Genomic DNA, 25810 nt, shown 5'->3' with positions numbered 1-25810 from the left:
AGAATGTAGCAATGGGAACCAGGATGATTATTCATACACAAAAAATAATATTGGGTAATATTGCATTCATTTCTACCACACCACACACACACATAAATATTTCAGGTAAACACTGAAATGTGAAAAACTTAATTCTTTAAATCTTTTATGAAAATAGCTTCATTACCTCAGGTTTGAGAAGGATTCAGAAAATGTGCAAACCATTCAGTTCAGTTCAGTCGCTCAGTTGTATCCGACTCTCTGCGACCCCATGAATCACAGCACGCCAGGCCTCCCTGTCCATCACCAACTCCCGGAGTTCACTCAAACTCATGTCCATCAAGTCGGTGATGCCATCCAGCCATCTCATTCTCTGTCGTCCCTTTCTCCTCCCACCCCCAATCCCTCCCAGGATCAGAGTCTTTTACAGTGAGTAAACTGGTCGCAGGAGGTGGCCAAAGTATTGGAGTTTCAGCTTCAGCATCAGTCCTTCCAATGAACACCCAAGATTGATCTCCTTTAGAATGGACTGGTTGGATCTCCTTGCAGTCCAAGGGACTCTCAAGAGTCTTCTCCTATTACATTGTATTAAAAAATAAAACATGTACACAAAGGCTTTCTGGAGCAAATGACACCATACTGTGGCCAGAGTATGGCACCATTTGTTCTATTCAATAGAAACAAGAAACTAAAAACCTCAAAAATTGCACATTAAGATTATAAAACTTTATTGCATCATAAAACAAGACATTGAAAATGAAAGAGAAGCCAAAAATTGGGAGAAGGTAAGTACCCTGTTGTTCAGTCACTAAGTTATGTCCAACTCTTTGCAGCCCCATGGACTAAAGCACACCAGGCTTCCCTGTCCTTCACTATCTCCCGAAGTTTGCTCAGACTCATGACCATTGAGGTGATGATGCCAACCATATCATCCTTTGCTGCCCCGTTCTCCTCATGCCCTCAATCTTCCCCAGAATTAGGGTCTTTTCCAATGAGTTGTCTCTTCACATCAGGTGGCCAAAATATTGAAGCTTCAGCTTCAGCATCAGTCCTTACAATGAATATTCAGTGTTGATTTCCTTTAGGATTGACTGGTTTTGTTTGGAGGTTCTGAAATAAGTATTGAGAAAAATAATGTGATGGTCAATAATAATAAAAAATATCCATACTTTTAGGTCATAGTTTAGATAGAAATGAAATGTTTATAGGAAGATAGATACATTTTTTTTTTGCCAAAAACCAAAAAGAACAGGTTCCTTTATATTCTAGCCCCAAACAAAGCAAAAGTTTATTAAATTTTAACATTCTAATTTCCCACGTCTCATTCTTTTCCATGTTCTATGCATTTTTTTAACCACAGTTTTTCTGCTTTCTAGGATGTCATAAGCAAAAATAATATTACTATGGACTTGGAACAGGTATAGAAATAAATTTATAGACTACACAGCAATAATACAGGAAAATTAACTTCATATTGGCTTGACAATATATGGATGGCTTTAACAGGATATACTGATTTTACTGTATATCATGATTTTCATAGCATCATATAATTTGGCATGTAATTTGTATCAAGATTTGCCTTTAAATCACTTTAAACAGCAATAGTTGTGTATTAATTACATAGCTTTATATGTAATTATGTTAACTACAATACATAACTGTCTCAACCAGCATGATCACTCATTTTGGAGCCCAGTTTTAAATAAGATTATGTTTATGTCAATAGAAGGATCAGAAGTAATAAAAGAACTAGATGGCATTGATTCCTCCCCTTTCAGTAGTCCCATAGTCCTTTATTAGTTCTTAATTAAGAGTTTAATTCATTCTGCTTTGATTTTGTATAATTTCTGTACAGACTCATCACCTCTACCAAACTGAGTTTCTTGTGTGAATTCCTGTCTCATTCATGCTTCGCATTCCATATCTATTAATAATAGTTCATATAGTGAACTCAAAAGAATAAAGTTTATCCTGCATTTTTTTAAGAGTATGCTTCTTTAATATCTTTCAGAAATTTGGTACAGCTGTACAAAAGTGAAGATGACACAGAAATTTCAAAGAAGATTAAGACTCAGTGGACTTCTTTGGGCTTAGAAGATGTACAGCTTGTAAATTACTCTGTGCTGCTGAACCTGCCAGGTCTTTCTCCCAGCTCTGTGACTCTGAGCAGCAGTGGCCAGTGCTTTCATCCTAATGGCCAGCCTTGCAGTGAAGAAGCCAGAAAATGGAGCAGCCAAGACCTGTTACATTCATATGCAGCCTATTCTGCCAATGGAATTCTCGAGGTAATATGACCATTTATCTCTGTCATTTACAGTGAAATGAAATTAAAAAACAACAGCTTTCATCTAAATTGAACTAACTGGCAAGATACAGCATACTAAAGTAACCATTAAATGTTCTCAGTGTAGAGGTGCCAGGAAAGGGGAAGGAAGATTTAAATTACCTGGCCCTTGTCATATTTGGAAAGTGAAAACATGCTAGAAGAATTTAATTAAAAAGTGTTGAATGTGTGACTCATTCACATTTTGCTTAGCTCTTATGGTGCAAATTCATTTTCTTCTTTGGTTCGAAAGAGGCAAGTTTTAGTAGACTGATGTGGACAGAAAGAATAGAAATGGAGGCAGTTGTGTTTTGAGATTGTGTATGCACACAAGAAATGAAGTGGAAAACTGATATGATTATTCACACATTTAAGATTTGACATACAGTGTTTCTCCTTTATGATGGAAAATACATGAAAAAGGGACCAGGTGTGAATTTTTCACTTTAGTCTTTCTAAGTTAGTTGCTTTTTGTTTGTTTTTTGTTTTAATGTGTTTTTCTGGCATTGTGGTTAGGTGCACAGCTTCGAGAGCCACGTGGACTAGTTTCAATTCTCAAATCCCCAATTATCACTGATGATTAAGCATCTAGGGCTGAGTTTTCTCATCTCTGTAATGGGGATAATAATGGTCCCAGCTTCATAATCTTGTGAGAATTGAATTAATAGATGTAAATCTTGGAGGATAGAGCGTAGCCTATTGTAAGAACAATGCAGCAGTTAAAGACTTCAAGCATTTAAATGGTCACTAGTTTCCTTTATAGGCAAATTTTCCATATCCATGTCAAAGTCTCATTTTAATAAACACATTAATTTCTTTATAAAGCTGTACATTTCTTCTATTGATTTTGTGTGAATAAAATGATGTTTCTGCTAATTATTGACACAGCTTTATTTATGATTAAGTCAGAATAAGATGATTAATTTAAATCATTTAAAGTTACATTGCAAGGGGAGGGAGCAAGATGGTGGAGGAACAGGACGGCGAGACCACTTTCTCCCCCACAAATTCATCAAAAGAACATTTGAATGCTGAGTAAATTCCATAAAACAACTTCTGAATGCCATCAGAGGACATCAGGCACCCAGAAAAGCAGTCCATTGTCTTCAAAAGGAGGTAGGAAAAAACATGAAAGATAAAAAGAGAGACAAAAGAGGTAGGGATGGAACTCCATCCCAGGAAGGGAGGCTTAAAAAAGAGAGGTTTCCAAACACCAGGAAACACTCTCACTGGTGAGTCTGTGGCGAGCCTTGGAACCTCAGTGTGCCACAAAACCGGGAGGAAAAAGAAAGAAATAATTAAAACCCACAGATTACCACCCAAACGGTAACTCAGAGTGGAGAAGCATCGCAGACGCCTGCATCCACCATTACCAAGTGGTGGCTGGGCAGGGAGGAGCCGGTTGAACTGCTTAGAGAGAGGACCCAGCCTGAATGCCATGAGGGCAGTCTGGGGGAGCTGACTGGAGATAGCAGAGCAGACTGTGGGGTAGCTGCCCTGGAAAAGGCAAAAAGCACTACCCTAAGACTCCGCCAGCCCTGCTCACAGAACAGAGGACTGAGCAGAGCTAGCCAGCTGTGGATGGCCCATCCCCCACTGAGACAGGCAGGGGAGGGTAGCCAGAACCAGAAGGGGGAAACCGTGGCTCCAGAGAGGCATCCGATACCAAAATGCAGGCAGGCTTCGTTACTAACCAAGACTTCATCGGTTTCTGACCACTCAACATCCGCCTGAGAAGGTGCGCCGCTGTACACCCAGAAAACCGAGCGGGAGGGACCGGGGAGGTGATAAGTCACAGCAACTGCGCTCACCAAACACCTGGTCACCTTAGCTGATAGGACCGGGGAAGGCACAAAACGCAGGCCCAACCAAGTCTGCACCTTTGTGGAGTACCAAGGACCTGAACCTGAGCCGCTCAGACCTGGGAACTGCATACAACCCAGCGCTGGCCTCAGACAGTTCCCAGCAGAGCAACCTAGAGCCTGTGCAGTGTAGACTGGGACAGCACACAGGCTGTGAGCGGGGGCAAACCCAGTGTGGCCGAGACACTGCGAGCACTCCCCACAGATGCCAGAGATATTTGTCTTCAGCGTTCCTCCCTTCCCAGAACAGGACTGAACAAGTGAGCCTTAAAAAGTGTCCACCACCGCCCACTAGTGTCAGGGCGGAAATTAGACACTAAAAGAGACCAGCAAACAGAAGCTAAAACAGAGGGAACCACCTTGGAAATGAGAGATAGAGAAGTCTAGAGGCTATTCCAAGATTAAGACCGAAAACCAGAGGCAAGAGGCTTAAGCCCAAATCCTGAGAACACCAAAGAACTCCTGACTCCAGGGAACATTAATCAATAGGAGCTCATCAAATGCCTCCATACCTACACTGAAACCAAGCACCACCCAAGGGTCAACAAGATCCAGAGCAAGACATACCACGCAAATTCTCTAGCAACACAGGAATATATCCCTGAGCTTCAATATACAGGCTGCCCAAAGTCACTCCAAACCCACTGACATCTCATAACTCATTACTGGACACTTCATTGCACTCCAGAGAGAAAAAATTCAGCTCCACCCACCAGAAAACCGACACAAGCTTCCCTAACCAGGGAACCTTGACAAGTCACCCGTCCAACTCCACACACAGCGAGGAAACTACATAATAAAGAGAACTCCACCAACTGCCAGAAGAGGGAAAGGCCATCCCAAGCACAGCAATATAAGCAAGATGAAGAGGCAGAGAAATACCCAGCAAGTAAAGGAACAGGATAAATGCCCACCAACACAAACAAAAGAGGAAGATATAGGGAATCTACCTGATAAAGAATTTTGAATTTTGATGCTGAAAATGATTCAAAATCTTGAAAGCAAAATGGAGTTATAGATAAATAACCTGGAGAAAAGGATTGAGAAGATGCAAGAAAGTTTTAATAAGGATTTAGAGGAAATAAAAAAGAGTCAATATACAATGAATAACGCAATAGATGAGATGAGAAACACTCTGGAGGGAAAAAAGCATAGAATAACGGAGGCAGAAGACAGGATAAGCGAGCTAGAAAATAGAATTGTAGAAATAAATAAAAGAGAGAAGAAAAAAGAAAAACGAATTAAAAGAAATGAGGACAATATTAGAGACCTCTGGAACAATGTTAAATGCCACAACATTCTAATCATAGGAATCCCAGAAGAAGACAAAAAGAAAGACCATGAGAGAATACTTGAGGAGATAATAGTTGAAAACTTCCCTAAAATGGGGAAGGAAATAATCACCCAAGTCCAAGAAACCCAGAGAGTCTCTAACAGGATAAACCCAAGGCGAAATACTCCAAGACACATATTAATCAAATTAACAAAGATCAAACACAAAGAACAAGTATTAAAAGCAGCAAGGGAAAAGCAGCAAATAACACACAAGGGATTCCCATAAGGATAACAGCCGATCTTTCAACAGAAACTCTTCAGGGGAGGAGGGAATGGCAAGACATACTTAAAGTGATGAAAGAAAATAACCTATAGCCCAGATTACTGTACCCAGCAAGGATCTCATTCAAATATGAAGGAGAAATCAAAAGCTTTACAGACAAGCAAAAGCTGAGAGAATTCAGCATCACCAAACCAGCTCTCCAACAAATGCTAAAGGATCTTCTCTGGACAGGAAACACAGAAAGCGTGTATAAAGTTGAACCCAAAGCAATAAAGAAAATGGCAACGGGATCATACTTATCAATAATTACCTTAAACGTAAATGGGTTGAATGCCCCAACCAAAAGACAACGGCTGGCTGAATGGATACAAAAACAAGACCCCCATATATGTTGTCTACAAGAGACCCACCTAAAAACAAGGGACACATACAGACTGAAAGTGAAGGGCTGGAAAAAGATATTCCATGCAAATAGAGACCAAAAGAAAGCAGGAGTAGCAATACTCACATCAGATAAAATAGACTTTAAAACAAAGGCTGTGAAAAGAGACAAAGAAGAAAACTACATGATGATCAAAGGATCAATCCAAGAAGAAGATATAACAATTATAAATATTTATGCACCCAACATAGGAGCACCACAGTATGTAAGACAATTACTAACAAGTATGAAAGGGGAAATTAACAACAATGCAATAATAGTGGGAGACTTTAATACTCCACTCACACCTATGGATAGATCAACTAAACAGAAAATTAACAAGGAAACACAAACTTTAAATGATACAATAGACCAGTTAGACCTAATAGATATCTATAGGACATTTCACCCCAAAACAATGAATTTCACTTTTTTCTCAAGCACACATAGAAGCTTTTCCAGGATAGATCACATCCTGGGCCATAAATCAAGCCTTGGTAAATTCAAAAAAATTGAAATCATTCCAGGCAACTTTTCTGACCACAATGCAGTAAGATTAGATCTCAATTACAGGAGAAAAACTATTAAAAATGCCAACATATGGAGGCTGAACAACACGCTGCTGAATAATGAACAAATCATAGAAGAAAGCAAAAGAGAAATCAAAATATGCATAGAAGTGAATGAAAATGAAAACACGACAACCCAAAACCTCTGGGACACTCTAAAAGCAGTGCTAAGGGGAAGGTTCATAGCAATACAGGCACACCTCAAGAAACAAGAAAATAGTCAACTAAATAACCTAACTCTACACCTAAAGAAACTAGAAAAGGAAGAAATGAAGAACCCCAGGGCTAGTAGAAGAAAGAAATCATAAAAATTAGGGCAGATTAAGTGCAAAAGAAACAAAAGAGACCATAGCAAACATCAACAAAGCCAAAAGCTGGATCTTTGAGAGGGTAAATATAATTGACAAACCACTATCCAGACTCATCAAGAAAGAAAGGGAGAAGAACCAAATCAATAAAATTAGAAATGAAAATGGAGAGATCACAACTGACAACACAGAAATACAAAGGATCATTAGAGAATGCTATCAGCAATTATATGGCAATAAAATGGACAAATTGGAAGAAATGGACAAATTCTCAGAAAAGTACAACTTTCCAAAACTGAACCAGGAAGAAATATAAAATCTTAATAGACCCATCCCAAGCACAGAAATAGAAGCTGTAATCAGAAATTTTCCAGCAAACAAAAGCCCAGGTCCAGACGGCTTCACAGCTGAATTCTACCAAAAATTTAGAGAAGAGCTAACACCTATTCTACTCAAACTCTTCCAGAAAATTGCTGAGGAAGGGAAACTTCCAAATTCATTCTATGAGGCTATCATCACCCTAATCCAAAAACCTGGTAAAGATCCCACAAAAAAAGAAAACTACAGGCCAATATCACTGATGAACATAGATGTAAAAATACTTAACAAAATTCTAGCAATCAGAATCCAACAACACATTAAGAAGATCATACATCATGACCAAGTGGGCTTTATCCCAGGAGTGCAAGGATTCTTCAATATCTGCAAATCAATCAATGTAATATACCACATTAACAAACTGAAAAATAAAAATCATATGATTATCTCAATAGATGCAGAGAAAGCCTTCCCTTCTCTGAGGTGGATGAAACTGGAGCCTATTATACAGAGTGAAGTAAGCCAGAAAGAAAACACCAATACAGTATACTAACACATATATATGGAATTTAGAAAGATGGAAATGATAACCCTGTAAACGAGACAGCAAAAGAGACACAGATGTATAGAACAGTCTTTGGGACTCTGTGGGAGAGGGCAAGGGTGGGATGATTGGGAGAATGGTATTGAAACATGTATATTATCATATGTGAAACGAATCACCAGTCCAGGTTCGACGCATGATACAGGATGCTCGGGGCTGGTGCACAGGGATGACCCAGAGGGAGGATTAGGGGAGGAGGGAGGTGGGAGGGGGATACAGGAAGGGGAACTCATGTACACCCGGGGCGGATTCATGTCAATGTATGGCAAAACCAACCAATATAATATTGTAAAATAAAAAAAAACCTTTTTTTAAATCACTGTAAAAAAAAAATATAGGGACCCTAAAAGTGCCCCACCCTGACAGAGATGATGTGAGGATTAAAAGAGGCAGCATAGATGAAACATTTGGCATATTATTGTCATCCAGAAATATTATGTGCCATATTCCGTGCTTGCAGAGATTCAAAGGTTTTCATCAAATTTGTTAATTTAGGGAAGTATATCCAATTGGTTTATCAGCAGAATCTTTGTAAGCCCTTTAAAAAAAGTGCCACATTATTTCCTCAATGATAGAGCCAATACAACTGTGGAAATTGTAGCAGCAGCGATTTTCTAAAAATAAAATAAAATGAGAAAAAAAAAAAGTTACATTGCATAAATATAGTCTTGTTCCTAAATTTTTTTGTTAAATTTTTGGGGGTGTTATGGGGAGAGGCAATTAACTGATCCTTCAACACTGTTTTTGTTCTGTGTTTTAACATCCTTGACATTTAGAATAACTACTACATATAACCAGCACCATCTTGAAAGTCTTTTTATTAATTAAGAGTTAACATAATATTAAGTGTAATATTTCTTGTGTAGGACTCATGGTTTGATTTGATTACTATATGCTATTTCTGATAGGCAATAATAGAAATGTACCTGCATATTAATATAAATAGAAAGAGGCTGCTAACTTTCTTTCTTTGGTTCAGAACTTTGGTCTTAAGTTGAGATTCTAAAGTTAACACACAGATTTTCTCTCAGACTTCCAAACCTGTGTAAGTGACAGTCGTTCAGTTGTGTCAGACTCTTTGCAACTCCATGGAATTCTCCAGGCCAGAATACTTGAGTGGTTAGCCTTTCCCTTCTCCAGGGGATCTTCCCAACTCAGGGATTGAACCCAGGTCTCCTGCATTACTGGCGGATTCTTTACCAGTTGCGCTACAAGGAAAGCCCAACATTTCCAGTCTCCTCCTTATCCCAGTTGATTCAAGTATATCAGAGTCATCTCCTTCCCTAAACAAAGCACATCCCAAACACAGAACAACAATAAAATCCCAGAAGATTGAGAAGGTCCTTGGAATCACCACCATTTATTTTCTTTTCAATTTCCTCTGGCAAACATTAATTATTCCTTGACTGAGCTGATAGGGAAAAGTCATGGGACTATAACATAGTTCCATGTCTATAACAGAGACTTGTGTCTCTGTTGTCTCTGTATGGACATCTGTAATAATCCCCTGGACACACTGAATTATTTTTTGTGTTCTTATGTAAACATATCTCTGATTATTACACACTTATCAATTATGTATTTAAATTTTGTTTCATATTAAAAAAAAAGGTGTACTATAGAATTGTGGAAGTACTTAACTGTGAAGTGACAAGTCATGGAACCCTATGCTCTTGGTGAGACTGTAAATTGGTGCAGTCACTATTTAAGACAGTATGTAGGTTCTTCAAGAAAACTAAAAATAGAGCTACCATATAACCAAGCAATTCCACTTCTGAGTATACATTCAAAGAAAATAAAAACACTAACTTGAAAATATATACCCACCCCAATGATCATAGAGATGTTATTTTACACATACACAAACACATAGACAGTGGTTTGTTACTCAGTCATAAAAAATGAAATTTTACCATTTGAGACAACATGGATGGACCTGGAGGGTATTAGGCTTAGTGAAATGTCAGATAGAGAAAGACAAATACATTATTTCATCACTTATGCATGGAATATAAAAAATAAAATGAATAAGTTTGACAAAACAGAAAAAAAAACTCATAAATGTCGAGAACAAACTAGTGGTTACTAGTGGGGAGAGGGAAAGGAAAGGGAAAGATAGGGGATTAATAAGTATAAACTACTGTATAAAATAAATAAGCTACAAAGATGTACAGCATAGGAAATATAGCCAATATTTTATAATGACTTTAAATGATGTATAATCTATAAAAATATTGAATCACTATGTTATATACATGAAATTAATATATTATCAATTATACTTGAATTTTTAAAGAAACTAGCATTTTTAATAAAGAAATGGAAAATTCAAAATATGACTATTAAAAGGGAGAGATAAAGTTAACTATAGATGTAGAAATGTATTCTATGTTTGAAATATTGGGCCTAGATAGGAGGAAATAATATTAAAAGAAATAAAATGCAATTATGCATAAAACAAATACCTTGTATTTGAAGAATATATTCAAGTGATTAACTGAAAATTAGATGAAGACGTTGGTAATAAGTATTTTTTAGAATTATTTTAGCAATTCAAATGTGTTACACTAAGTACATAATAATTTAAATATTTATATAAATCATGTAAACAAAGATACACCCCTCTGGTGGCTCAAATGATAAGGAATCCACCTGCAGTGTGGAAGACCCAGGTTAGATCCCTGGGTCAGAAAGATCCCCTGTAGAAAGGAATGGCTACCCACTCCACTGCTCTTGCCTGGATAATTCAAGAGAGAAGCCTGATGGGCTATAGTTTATGAGTTTATGGGGGTCACAAAGAGTCAGATATGACTGAGCAACTAATCATTTCATGTTGATACTGATTTGTTAAATTCACACTATATCACTATATTAGTATTATAATGTTCAAAAGCAATTTCTAGGTGACTTTTATATGCATACGGAATGCTTGCATATATTTTATATGCATGTTTTAGATGGATGTATTAGCGAAACTCATATATTCTAGTTAATGGGATACTGGCGAATTTTCCATGTTTCTTCAGAATATTTCCTAATTCCAATTAAGCTTGAGAGGTTGCTGCCGATGATACAGGCATACATACTTTTTGATTTTTGAGTACATTGTGTTTGCATGAATTTCTATCAGGCAAGCCATTATCAAGTTCTTAAATTATTCTAGTCTGACTGCCAGCCAAGCTCCCCACTACTTTTGCTTTTGACAAGGTTATTTGTAGAAGAGGCGTACCCTTTTTCTTTGAAGAGCTGTCATGTTCATTCATCATATGACTGTTTTGTATAAGCTTCCAATTTTTGCTTTCTGGTAACAGTCTAAACAGCATTTGTGATGTCTGAGATCTACTTTGAAAACCTACTTAGTGCCAGCATGATGGATGGTGTACTTTGCAACTTCTTTGTAATTCATTGTGCACCAGAAAGGTGACATTGTTTACCCCATCATAATGACAGGTGGGTCAGTAAAATGGTTCTAAGGAGAGTTGCCCTGTCAGATGCAAAATATATATTAAAATGGATACATAAATAATTTAGCATGAATGAGGTTAGTTTCTGTGGAAAATTCTTAAAGAGATGGGAATACGAGACCACCTGCCCTGCCTCCTGAGAAATCTGTATGTAGGTCAAGAAGCAACAGTTAGAAATGGACATGGAACAGCAGACTGGTTCCAAATAGGAAAAGGAGTACGTCAAGGCTGTATATTGTCACCCTGCTTATTTAACTTATATGCAGAGTACATCATGAGAAATGCCAGGCTGGATGAAGCACAAGCTGGAATCAGGATTGCCAGGAAAAATATCAATAACCTCAGATATGCAGATTATACCACTCTTATGGCAAAAAGCGAAGAACTAAAGAGCCTCTTGATGCAAGTGAAAGAGGAGAGTGAAAAAGTTGGCTTAAAACTCACCATTCAGAAAACTAATCATTGATTTGGAGCCATCACTTTATGGCAAATAGATGGGGAAACCATGGAAACAGTGAGACACTTTATTTTGGGGGGCTCCAAAATCACTGCAGATGATGACTACTGCCATGACCTTGGAAGAAAAGCTATAATCAACCTAGACAGCATATTAAAAAGCAGAGACGTTACTTTCTCAACAAAGGTCCATCTAGTCAAAGTTATGGTTTTTCCAGTAGTCGTGTATGGATGTGAGAGTTGGACTATAAAGACAGCTGTGTGCTGAAGAATTGATGCTTTTGAGCTGTGGTGTTGGAGAAGACTCTTGAGAGTCCCTTGGACTGAAAAAATACCCAACCAGTCCATCCTAAAAGAGATCAGTCCTCAATATTCATTAGAAGGACTGATGCTGAAACTGCAATACTTTGGCCACCTGATGTGAAGAACTAACTCATTTGAAAAGACCCTAATGCTGGGAAAGATTGAAGGTGGGAGGAGAATGGGATGGCATTGGATGAGATGGTTGGATGGCATCACCAACAGGATGGACATGAGTTTGAGTAGGCTTCGGGTGTTGGTGATGAACAGGGAGGCCTGGTGTGCTCCCTCCATAGGTTTGCATAGAGTCAGACATGTCTGAGTGACTGAACTTAACTGAACTGAGGTTAGTTTCAGGGAGTAATAGTGATATATATTTTTATTAATGGGAAACATCAGCTGTAATATTATCATAATGTTAAAGACACTGATAGAACTGACAATGTCTAGTCAGTTTTATAAATAGAATATATAGGACTATATATAATTTCTGTGCAATTGTTTCTTTTGTTCTTTGTGAACCCCATGCAGATACAGAAAAACAATGGGAACAATTAATATTTATTTAGTAAAAATTGGTCAGATTGGGTCTACCATGTTCTTATTTTGATAAAGGATTTGTTTTTATTCCAATACATTTTATGAATTTTGGAGTTTTCTTTCTGTTAAGCATTATTTTGCATTTGAAAGAAAAGCCAAGTGATGAAATTCTATGAAGAAATATTTTCAACAACTCATTTACTGTGCATGAAATATTGTTACCAACACACTTAAACACTATCCCTTTCCTCAGAAAGCATAGTTCACTAGCCAAAATTAGCAACCTTACATAGTATCTGCTCACCCATGGGTTGCAGTTCTCTAAGCTTCAAGGTCCTCATCTGTAAAAGAGGAATAATTACAGTACCTCAAGTGATCGTTGTGGGCAAGAAATGATAGAAAGCATGTAAAGGGTCTGCTACTTAGAAGTACTCAATAAATGTTACCTATTGCTGTTATTAGTAGTTGATATAAGGAGATGCCTTCAAATGGGAGAAATTAAGAAAACAGTAGAACTATATATCAAAAAATTTGGAGTACAAATTTTTTAACATATTGTGTGAATGTAATTTTCCTATCTTCTATTTAACAAAACAGATACTAGTAAGGGAGGAAAATGCCTTAAGTATGAATACATAGTAAAATACATATAATCCCCAACTATATTGTTTCTTTTAAAACTAAAAGCTCTAATTAAAGAAATATTTCATTTTTTAATGCAGAATGACAAATCATGTCAATTTGGGACTGAAGAGAGTTCCTTGTCTTTGTTTTGTAAAATATCAAGACATAGTATATAACACATGATATCTGAAAACTGCATCAAATATTTTGTCAAAAAATCTGAAGAGAGAAAAAAATAACTGGCATGGAATCCTTGGATAACTTGTAGTCAGATGTCTATTTTCTCATGGCTGGGAAAACTTTGTCTTCTTTTATTTTTAATATTATCAAACAAAGGCAAACTTATGAGTGTTTTGGCAGAAGGAAAAGCTGTATGCATTTAGCTCTGAATTCTTTTTGTTACAGATAAAAATATCAGAAAGCTAACGGAACAGACTGAAATTGTATTGTTTTTCTGGGTGTGAAAATGAATCCACACTCTCACAAACAGAAATGTGAGCTTGGAGCAGTTTTTCAATATTGAAAAGGATTTTGCATTTTATCTGTCCCCCCTTTTTCTCTTATGGAATCCATCTTTAGGTCAACAATGCACAACAGTGTGAAATGTATGGTTTTGATCACAGCTATATTAAGTGAATCACTTTTTAAACTCTGTAGAAAATCCCTCGGTTTAATATGATCTTCACTTTCTGATTTCATGAGCTCTGTGAAGTAGCTTAGTTAGCAAAAGAATTTCATAATTGGCTGCTTTTTTTCCCCAAGATAATCCACGTGGTTAGTTTTCACATATTTAAGGTATATATTATTCCTGGATTTAAAATTTAGACAGAAACATTTACAAATATAGAAGAGTTCTACCACAACATAGCATCCGTAGTTAAATATTTGTTAGGAAGGTTGCATCTTATTCCCAGGAAAAATCAAAAGCTTACTTTATGAACTAAAAGTTTACAGCAAAGATAGCTGAATTGCCCTAAACAGTTAAGTTGCATTGGACTATTTTTCTCTATCTTCATTAGAAGAAATGTGGCGTTTTGACTGAGAAGGTGTTTGAGTGCTGCTGCTGCTGCTGCTGCTGCTAAGTCGCTTCAGTCGTGTCCGACTCTGTGCGACCCCATAGATGGCAGCTCACCAGGCTCCCCCGTCCCTGGGATTCTCCAGGCAAGAACACTGGAGTGGGTTGCCATTTCCTTCTCCAATGCATGAAAGTGAAAAGTGAAAGTGAAGTCGCTCAGTCGTGTCCAACTTCGCAACCCCATGGACTGCAGCCCACCAGGCTCCTCCTACAGATTACTAAGTTGATCAGTTATTTCTAAAGATTTTGCATCACCATAACTATTTGATAGAACATTCTAGGTTAGAATTTTTGTTTTAATATGAATATGCTTATTTAACTTATATGCAGAGTACATCATGAGAAACGCTAGGCTGGAAGAAGCACAAGTTAAAATCAAGATTGTCGGGAGAAATATCAAGAACCTCAGATATGGAGATGACACCACCCTTCTGGCAGAAAGTGAAGAAGAACTGAAGAGCCTCTTGATGAAAGTGAAAGAGAAGAGTCAAAAATTTGGCTTAAAGCTCAACATTCAGAAAACTAAGATCATGGCATCCGGTCCCATCACTTCATGGCAAATAGATGGGGAAACAGTGGAAACAGTGGCTGACTATTTTTCTGGGCTCCAAAATCACTGCCGATGGTGATTGCAGCCATGAAATTAAAAGATGCTTACTCCTTGGAAGGAAAGTTAAGACCAACCTAGATAGCATATTAAAAAGCAGAGACATTACTTTTTCAACAAAGGGCAGTCTAGTCAAGGCTATGGTTTTTCCAGTGGTCATATATGGATGTGAGAGTTGGACCATAAAGCAAGCTGAATGCCAAAGAATTGATGCTTTTGAATTGTGGTGTTGGAGAAGACTCTTGAGAGTCCCTTGGGCTGCAAGTATATCCAAGCAGTCCATTCTAAAGGAGATCAATTCTGGGTGTTCATTGGAAGGACTGATACTAAAGCTGAATCTCCAATACTTTGGCCACCTCATGCGAAGAGCTGACTCATTTGAAAAGACCCTGATGCAGGGAAAGATTGAGGGCAGGAGGAGAAGGGGACAACAGAGGAAGAGATGGTTGGATGGCATCACCAACTCAATGTACATGGGTTTGGGTGGACTCCGGGAGTTGGTGATGGACAGGGAGTCCTGGTGTGCTGTGGTTCATGGGGTCACAAAGAGTCAGAAATGACTGAACAACTGAAATGAACTGAAAATTATTTTAAGCATACCACTTATAATGTTGTGACAAAGTAACTTTCTTTGCAGATTTAATTTATAGTTTAATTTCCATAAAATGCCAGTAAACAGTCTACAAATAAGAATTACCTTATTTCATTGGATGCTGCAAATTCAGTCTTTTCAGAACTAGAGAGATCTGTGTAAAGGTTGATCCTTAGATTTATGCACTATTTCAGTACACTAATATAAGTAATTCTAAAGGAAGCAGAATTCTATCATAATCATGGTCTCCAGAAGGAATTCTCTTGAATGAATTTGCAACTCTTTCGATACTCTTCCTTTAAGACATTGATTATCATTTATTAAATAAAGTACCCTTTGATTATTAATCTGTTTATATTTTATTTTGATACTGAAAGATGAACTAATATAAAATTTAACCTGCTGGCTACATACTGACTGCCTTTTTACACCAATCACAGGGGCAAAGTGATATATGAGAATCTTTGGACAGTGCCCACATGTAACTGACTCTAATAGGGGAAACTGGCAGTTAGGTAAGCAATTTTACAACTTCATGGTGCCAGTCTGCTGTTAACATTAGCGTATTACCTAAATATTTTAGACTCTGTTTCCTCATCTATATAGTAGGCAGAACTGTCTACTAAATATGAATGTTCTGAAGATACTGAAAGCAACTGATAATCTCCATGGTAAACTGTGCTGCTGCTGCTGACTCAATGGACATGAGTTTGAGTAAACTCTAGGGGATAGTGAAGGATAGGGAAGCCTGGTGTGCTACAGTCTTGTCGGATATGACTGAGAGACTGAACAATAAATCTAGTATACATTCTTACCCCAAATTTACATTATTTCACCTGTTGACTATGGAGATTATCAACTTAAATATGGAAATGTAATCCTAACAGAATTTCGTTTTACTTGAGTTAAATTTCTACATTACTTTAACTTAATTTTCCCTCCTTTATGTCAGTTCAGTCACTCAGTCGTGTCTGACTTTGTGAACCCATGCACTGCAACACACCAGGCTTCCCTGTCCATCACCAACTCCCGGAGCTTACTCAAACTCATGTGCATTGAGTTGGTGATGCCATTCAACCATCTCATCCTCTGTTGTCCCCTTCTCCTCCTGCCTTCAATCTTTCCCAGCATCAGGGTCTTTTCCAATGAGTCAGTTCTTCACATCAGGTGGCCAAAGTATTGCAGTTTCAGCTTCAACATCAGTCCTTCCAATGAATATTCAGGACTGATTTCCTTTAGGACGGACGGGTTGAATATCCTTGCTGTCCAATGGACTCTCAAGAGTATTCTCCAACACCACAGTTCAAAAGCGTCGATTCTTTAGTGCTCAGCTTTCCTTATAGTCCAACTCTCATATTTATACATAACTGCTGGAAAAACCATAGTTTGACTAGACGGAACTTTGTTGCCAAAATAATGTCTCTGCTTTTTAATATGCTGTCTAGGTTAGTCATATCTTATCTTCCAAGGAACAAGCGTCTTTTAATTCCATGGCTGCAGTCACCATCTGCAGTGATTTTGGAACCCCCCAATATAAAGTCTCTCAGTGTTTCCATTGTTTCCACATCTATTTGCCATGAAGTGATGGGACTGGATGCTATGATCTTAGTTTTTCTGAATGTTGAGTTTTAAGCCAACATTTTTACTCTGCTCTTTCATTTTCATCAAGATGTTCTTTAGTTCTTCACCTTCTGCCATAAGAGTTGTATCATCTGCATATCTGAGGTTATTGATATTTCTCCCGGCAATCTTGATTCCAGCTTGTTCTTCTTTAGACAGATATGCATTATGTATTAGCAGAGTGGATTATGTGTCCCAGGCTTCATGCTGAGTGTATTAGTTTAGCACACGAGCTGGTGTCTCCTCTTATTGGTTGGGAGTCCATTTTAACTGATTAGGTCTACAGCTATCCAAACTAGTAAATATTTTAAATAAATGTTATTTAAATTATTAAGACCTAGTTCACATTAAAAACTAAATATTTATATAGCTGCATGATGCTGCCAACCCCATCTTAAGTGGTCTCTATTAGCTAGAATAGTGTTTAGAGGCATTTGAAAGGGTGATGATTGATTAGTGATGTCTGCCACACCACAGGAGTGGGAGAAAGAAGCATTGGATTTCATGTTTTAAATGTGATTTTCAGAATAAGATCTATGATGGAAAATCCTTCAGTTTACTTGGAAAAGAAGTGCTAATAAAATTTTAATAATCTTCACGTTCTGAACTCTTCATTATTCAGTTCAGTTACTCAGTCGTAATCTACTGTGCAACCCTATGGTCTGCAGCACCCCAGGCCTCTCTGTCCATTGCCAGCTCTCGGAGTTTACTCAGACTCATGTCCATTGAGTCGGTGATGCCATCATATCATCTCATCCTCTGTCATCCCATTCTTCTTTTGCCTTCAATCTTTCCCAGCATCAGGGTCTTTTCAAATGAGTCAGTTCTTCGCATCAGTTTGCCAAAGTATTGGACTTTAAGCTTTAGCATCAGTCCTTCCAATGAATAATGAGGACTGATTTCCTTTAGGATGGACTGGTTTGATCTCTTTGCAGTTCAAGCAACTGTCAAGAGTCTTCTCCAACACCACAGTTCAAAAGCATCAATTCTTTGGCACTCAGCTTTCTGTATAAGTCCAACTCTCATATCAATACATGACTACTGGAAATACCATAGCTTTGACTAGACAGGCCTTTGTTGGCAAAGTAATGTCTCTGCTTTTTAATATACTATCTAGGTTGGTCATAACTTTCCTTCCAAGGAGCAAGCATCTTTTAATTTCGTGGCTGCAATCAGCATCTGCAGTGATTTTGGAGCTCCAAAAGATAAAGTCTGTCACTGTTTCCACTGTCTCCCCATCTATTTGTCATCAAATGATGGAACCACATCCCATGATCTTAGTTCTCTGAATGTTGAGCTTTAAGTCAACTTTTTCTCTCTCCTCTTTCACTTTCATCAAGAGGCTTTTTAATTCTTCTTTGCTTTCTGCCATATGGGTGGTGTCATCTGCATATCTGAGGTAATTGGTATTTCTCCTGGAAATCTTGATTCCAGCTTGTGCTTCCTCCAGCCCAGTGTTTCTCATGATGTACTCTGCATATAAGTTAAATAAGCACGATAACAATATACAGCCTTGATGTACTCCTTTTCCTATTTGGAACCAGTCTGTTGTCCCATGTCCAGTTCTAACTATTGCTTCCTTACCTGCGTACAGATTTCTCAAGAGGAAGGTCAGATGGTCTGGTATTCCCATCTCTTTAAGAATTTTCTACAGTGTGGTGATCCACACAATCAGAGGCTTTGGCATAGTCAATAAAGCAGAAGTAGATGTTTTTCTGGAACTCTCTTGCTTTTTCCATGATCCAATGGGAATTGAAAATTTGATATCTGGTTCCTCTGCCATTTCTAAATCCAGCTTGAATATCTGGAAGTTCATGGTTCATGGACTGTTCAAACCTGGCTTGGAGAATTTTGAGCATTACTAGCATGTTTTTTTTTACTAGCTACTTTTTGTTTTAGAAAGGATAACAGTAAACAGGAAGATGATTTTGATTTTATGTTTTTAATAAGCATAAGCACTTTAATTAGAAGAATATTCAAAAGCTAGATTATATAAGATAGTAGTAAATTTCTAAAGTAAAACTTGTATTTAGATGAATAGTACTTCTGATAACCCTTTATTTTGTCAGGATGAGAACTGCTTGGGTTTACCATTTCTGACTTTGAGTAGAAAATTACTGTTTTAGTTAAAGCAGGCTTTTCAAACATTCTGTACATTCAGAATCTCTCTTAGAGAATAACTAGAAGGATTCAAAGTGATTGACTTGGTTGAAAATGTCAATTCTGAAAAATTCAAGGCATACATAATTTCATAAGCATGAATAAATTTTGCTACCACAGGTAGAAAGAGAAACATGGCACTGGATTGTTCCTCAAAGTGAAGCCCAGGCCCCCAGCAGGTGGCACACCCCAGAAACACTTCTCTGACCTTGCTACTTTCTGTTCAGTTTATTTTATTCAGTTGATTACACACTATACCAATTCTATTCATTTCTCTTGTTCATTCTCTTCTGTTGCTTCTTCTCAGAATAATCTTTCCATTTTTCCATACAGCATTTTGTTTTTGAATGTCACTTTTTAATGTTTTGATTTTTAGGCATTTCTCATTATTTTAAGCATTGCTCATTATCTTCTAATTACATATTTTACAATGAATGGAAGATAATTGTATTTTAATATTCATTTCTAAAGTGTTCTCATATCCTTTTAGCTGTTTTTTCTGTGGCCCACTACTATTTTAATTCTAATACTTTTTTCTTTTAATGCGAGTTGAGTGATGGACAGGGAGGCCTGGCGTGCTGTGATTCATGGGGTCGCAAAGAGTCGGACATGACTGAGCGACTGAACTGAACTGAACTGATATATATTTTCTATTTCAATTGTTATTTTTTAAAATTTCTTTGTTCAAAATTAACATAAAATTTAAATAAAAGTTAATGTGTAGACTTTTTAACATTTTTTTCTGGTTAAAAAAAACAGATATTTCTGTCTTATTTTGCAACTCTCATTTACACTTTTGTATGCATCAGGGAAAAACTGGTCCACACACATAAAGTGAATATTTCAACAAGCACCTAGGTTCCTATTCACTTGGCACTTCCCAAAGACTATTCAGAGGTGATTTAATCCTGGTGTTTGAATGTAAACTTAGTACCCCAGCTGGGCAAGTGGACAATTTTCTCGTGTGACAGAATACACACAATAAGAAGAGGTTCACTGTAGCAACAAGAATGGTTGGGAAAAAATGACTTGGCATTTTATCATTTTGCTGTATATTGATTTTTCTCAGAAAAATTCAGTGGTTTCTTGCAGCTGTGATTTGGAGGTAAATAGGAAAGACTTTCAGAAAGGACCTGGTTCAGAAGCATCCTGTAAAGGCAATAGGTAATTTTTATTATCACCTGTCAGGTTGTCAGAGTGTTGAGACTTCTGTAATTATTGACTTTTAATGCATAGCCTCAAAGTACACAAGCCACAATAAATTATTAAAATGATGTCTGTGCTGGGGAATATTTTTGTGGGGGAAAAAACCCTCATATATTTTAAAATGCTTAATCATTGATATTATATGTATTATTTATAAAAGATGAGCTGAAGAGTTCTTTAATTGAAATCACCGTTGTTTATGCAGCTGTTGCTAATTTCCAATAATGTAAATACCTTTTACAGATTTGTATTTTAGGAGCTTTCTGGTATGTACAAAATAAAGTCATAATCTGGGTACACCCTCTCAGACCAGTATAGTTTCCCCCCTCCACTTCTCCTAAATATGAAAATATATTCATTAATATAGCCAATTGAATAATATCCCTGTTTAAAGATGCTATCAGTGAATCATAATTAGTAAAGAGTTTGCAAAGTTGAAATGGAAAAATGAATTCTCATTTTTGCATTGTAATCATTAGTGTTATGTGATCATTTAATTGTGCTTTAAAATTGTGAATCAATAATTATTTATATGGTAATGGTATCAGCAAACTAAAAAGTCAAATTAATAAGACATTTTATTAGGAGCAAAATTATGATCAAGAACCACTGTAACAGAAGTAATTTTAACAATTTAATTTTCTTGGCAAATATAATTGAAAGTACAATAACTTAACTTTTAGGAGATACTGTAATTATTTCAATTCAAGATAGATAGGCTGATAGTGTATGTTGGACACCTGAGTGAAAATAGGTGTGTGATGGACCCTTTACTGAGGAAATTACACTGTAATTGATATTGAAACTATTAGACACATGTATGTATAAAGATACAAGTCTTAAGAGAGGAAGAAATAGATCACTCTGGGGATCAAAAGTAGATAAGTTCACATAAAATTGGAGATCAGAGAGCTACAGTTCATCAGGTAGGTAATATTTGAAATGGATTTTAATGTATCAGTAAATTTTTCCACAGGTGCAGGTGAATGTAATGGCAAAGGAAATATTTCATGGCACAAATGTTTCCTTAAATAAATTTACCCATCTCTTGTTGGTGTTCACATAATCTTCAAATGAGCCTTCTGTGGAGGCACTTTGTATACAACTGACTGAAGTATATTAGCGCCAGCTGAGAAGGATGGGAGGTTAGACATCTAAATTCTTCATCTTCATTCTTTCATTATTTACCAACACTAATTTTTTTTATCAACACCTTGACATAGATATGCTATATTTTGAAACAGCAAATTTCGTATTATAATTTTATCATTGGAAAGCATCAGTTCAGTTCGGTAGCTCAGTCATGCCCGAATTTTTGAGACCCCATGAACTGCAGCACACCAGACCACCTTGTCCATCAACAACTCCCAGAGCTTGCTCAAACTCATATCCATTGAGTCAGTGATATCATTCAATCATCTCATCCTTTGCCATGCCCTTCTCCTCCTGCCTTCAATCTTTCCCAGCATCAGGGTCTTTTCCAATGAATTAGTTATTTGCATTAGGTGGCCAAAATATTGGAGCTTCAGCTTCAGCATTGGTCCTTCCAATGAATATTCAGGACTGATTTCCTTTAAGATGGACTGGTTGGATCTCCTTGCAGCCCAAGGGATTCTCAAGAGTCTTCTCCAACACCACAGTTCATAAGCATCAATTCTACAGCACTCAGCTTTCTTTATGATTCAATTCTCATATTCATACACGATTACTGGAAAAACCATAGCTTTGACTAGACAGACCTTTGTCAGCAAAGTAACATCTCTGCTTTTTAATATGCTGTCTAGGTTAATCATAGCTTTTTCAAAGAGGTCTTCAAGGAGCAAGTGTTTTTTCATTTCATTGCAGCAATCACCACCTGCAGTGATTTTGGAGCCCAAGAATATAAAGTCTGCCACTATTTCCATTGTTTCCCCATCTACTTGCCATGAAGTGATGGGCCAGGATGCCATGAAGTGATGGGACAGGATGCCATGAAGTGATGGGACAGGATGCCATGATCTTAGTTTTCTGAATGTTGAGTTTTAAGTCAGCTTTTTCACTCTCCTCTTTCATCATCATCAAGAGGCTCTTCAGTTCCTCTTTGCTTTCTGCTGTAAGGATGGTGTCATCTGCATATCTGAGGTTATTGATATTTATCCTGGCAATCTTGATTTCATCTTGTGCTTCATCCAGCCCAGCATTGCATATGATGTACTATGCATTTAAGTTAAATAAGCAAGGTGACAATGTATAGCCTTGATGTACTCCTTTCCCAATTTGGAACCAGCCTGTTGTTCCATGTCCAGTTCTAACTGCTGCCTCTTGACCTGCATACAGATTTCTCAGCAGGCAGGTAAAGTGCTCTGGCATTCCCATCTCTTTAAGAATTTCCCAAGGTTTGTGGTGATTTATACAGTCAAAGGCTTTGGCATAGTCAATAAAGCAGAGGTAGATGTTTTTCTGGAGCTCTCTTGCTTTTTCGATGATCCAACGGATGATGGCAATTTGATTTCTTCCTTTTCTAAATCCAGCTTGAACCTCTGGAAGTTCTTGATTCACTTTCTGTTGAAACCTAGCTTGGAGAATTTTGAGCATGATTTTACTAGTGTGTGAGATGAGTGCAATTGTGCAGTAGTTTGAGCATTCTTTGGCATTGCCTTTCTTTGGGATCAGAATGAAAACTGACCTTTTCCAGTTCTGTGGCCACTGCTGAGTTTTCCAAATTTGCTGGCATAGTGAGTGCAGCACAATATGGAAAGCATAACAGCTTTATTTGAGTTAGAATTTACAGAAAGTCAAGCTGAAAGGAATCATCTTGTCTATAGGTGTGTTCTGAATCGAAACTCAGGATAATACTTTTCCAGTGGGGAAGGAAATAACCAAATCAGAGGATTCCCATTAAAAGTTCCGGGAAGGCAACAACTTATATGTCAATGAAAGAGATTTTAAAAATGAGAAATATTGATATAAATATAACTCTAGGGGGCTAATGGGAAAGGTGACAGAAATAGTTGTTTGGAGACATATTCTGAAGTTTTGGATATCATAGTAATATGTGTGGCTGTACAGGTTGTATCCTATATAATCCAGGGGGTTGTGATTCACAGCTGGATTATGTGCACATCCTGAACAGCTGGGCATCATGAACTTTGTACTTAATTTGGATAACATAGAGAATCTTTGAGTTGTCTCCACATCTCAGAATGGCATGATTATCGTTGAACCTTAAGGAAATGAAATTTTCAGTTTTCTGATTCAAATTCCAGAAATATGAGTGTAGACTATATCAAACTTCATGGTCTTTTAGAGACATAAACTGGATTTGTAACTTTTCCAGAAGTGTGAGTAAAAAGCAAATATGACTCTAAACCTTTTTCTCCAGTGACCTCTCAAAGAAAAATTATTGTACCCTGATAGAACTAGAAAGGTCATGATTGGGACACATAAGAGAGATTAGCTCTCCTTTGAACATTTCAAATTACTATAAATGATTTTGTTATACTAAATGGACAAATTGCCCTAATTCTCCTGACAGTGCTTTATTTTTCTTTGTCTTCTCTTTCAGGCTGAAGTCATTGATGTGAGTTATGGAAATGCAGAGGACTTAAAGCGGATTAAAAAAATGAAAAATGTCACAAATCGGATTGCACTCTTGAAATTAGGAAAATTGCCACTACTTTATAAGGTTAGTCCAGTGCCCATCATTTGGTTGTGGGGTGAATATTTTGTTTAGTTGGGGTTACATGTGTATCTGGAAACATGAAAAGAGAGAATGTATGTGTGTGTGAGTGAGAGAAAGAGGCGTAATGTGTCACAGGAAGATAACTTTTCCAAAATAGAAAATTTCATATTAAAATCTTTAAGATATTGTGCTTGTGGGACCTTCATAAAATTGGCATTCCTTTTATAACATCTGTTTGCAATGGTAAAAATGAGAACCACAATGTCCTCTTCTTATGACATCTGTGAAACTTCTAATCTATTATCTAATTGCCATGTGCTTAATGTTACACTAGTATCTTGCAGATTTACATTCTTCAGTGATTAATTTTGTTGACTGTATAACTTCATAGTTACTGGCTGTGCTCAGAAATTTAATTAAAGTATAATATACTAAGAAGAGGCAGAGTTTTGATTTATTTTATTTAAATAGAAGTTTATTAACACTCATCCACTAGATGCATTTACATAATTAAAGCAGTTCAATCTAAGTATCTCATAATGAGCCATCACAATAGAGAGTCACTACTGCTCTTCCTTAGTTCATTTTCTTTTCCTATTAAAAAAGAATGGTCAGTGTAGTTCTGTCACTGGAATGCTCTGGTTCTGAACATATACTGGATTTCACCTCATTCAAAACTATATGAGCTTTGCTAACTCCTAAGAGCAAAAAGGTTTCCAGAACTCTGTTGGTACACTCTGTAAGGACACAAGAAAACATTCTGTGCCTGTTTTTTTAAATTATCTTCCAAGGATGCCCTTATACTTAAATCAATGTCTGATAATGGATAACAGGCCATAATTTTAAGATAGTCGTGAAAATATACATTGATAGCATTGATACTAGTGTTTTGTAGGATAATTTGTCAGTATGTATTAAAGGCCTTAAAGTAATCACATTTTGACCCAATAATTCCATTTCAATCAATATATTCTAAGGGGGAAAAACAGGTATGATAAAAACATGATGGCCAATTATGTGAGAAAATATTTGAAATGATATATGCATCTAGTTTCAGTTTCCCACATGGCTCAGTGGTAAAGAATCCACCTGCCAATGTAGGAGACACAGGAGACATGGGTTTGATCCTTGGATTGGGAAGATCCCCTGGAGTAGGAAATAGCAATCCACTCTAGTATTCTTGCCTGGAAAATTCCATGGACAGAGGAGCCTGGTGGGCTACAGTCCATGGGGCAGCAAAGAGTTGGACACGATTGAGCACACAGACATACATCCAGTTTAGCATTGAAAATCATGCTATACTGGTACAACTGAATACTGTACAATAATTGCAACATAAAACATATTTAAAATATGTGAAAATCTTCCCATGTCAAATAAGTTATAAAGAAGACATTTATAATATTTATATAATAATTATTATTGTTACTTCTAAAAGTACCATTGTTATAAATGTGGTCTAAATATTTTTCTAAGCATTTTTAATGTATTTTAACATTAATCTTTACAATCACCATAGTGTTGAGGTATGTATGGATTATTATTTTCAATTTACAGCTA

General features: G+C 36.9%; 1 protein-coding gene across 4 annotated transcripts in view; it reads left to right on the top strand.

Moving 5' to 3' along the window:
- The window catches only part of NAALADL2 (N-acetylated alpha-linked acidic dipeptidase like 2), a 1658577-nt gene that overhangs the window by 899967 nt on the left and 732800 nt on the right, over positions 1–25810 (top strand). For all 4 annotated transcript variants that reach the window (XM_088839027.1, XM_088839030.1, XM_088839024.1 and 1 more), the window contains 2 exons: positions 1994–2267; positions 24134–24253. In XM_088839027.1, coding sequence (XP_088695153.1) covers positions 1994–2267; positions 24134–24253 — 394 coding nt within the window. The remainder of the gene's footprint in view (positions 1–1993; positions 2268–24133; positions 24254–25810) is intronic.

The sequence above is a fragment of the Moschus berezovskii genome, chromosome 1 (genome assembly GCF_049115385.1).
Source record: "Moschus berezovskii isolate FMDL1 chromosome 1, NW_MosBer_1.0, whole genome shotgun sequence".
Lineage (NCBI taxonomy): Eukaryota > Metazoa > Chordata > Mammalia > Artiodactyla > Moschidae > Moschus > Moschus berezovskii.
The sequence above is the reverse complement of the archived record's forward strand: the minus strand, read 5'-3'. Positions and strand labels throughout refer to the sequence as shown.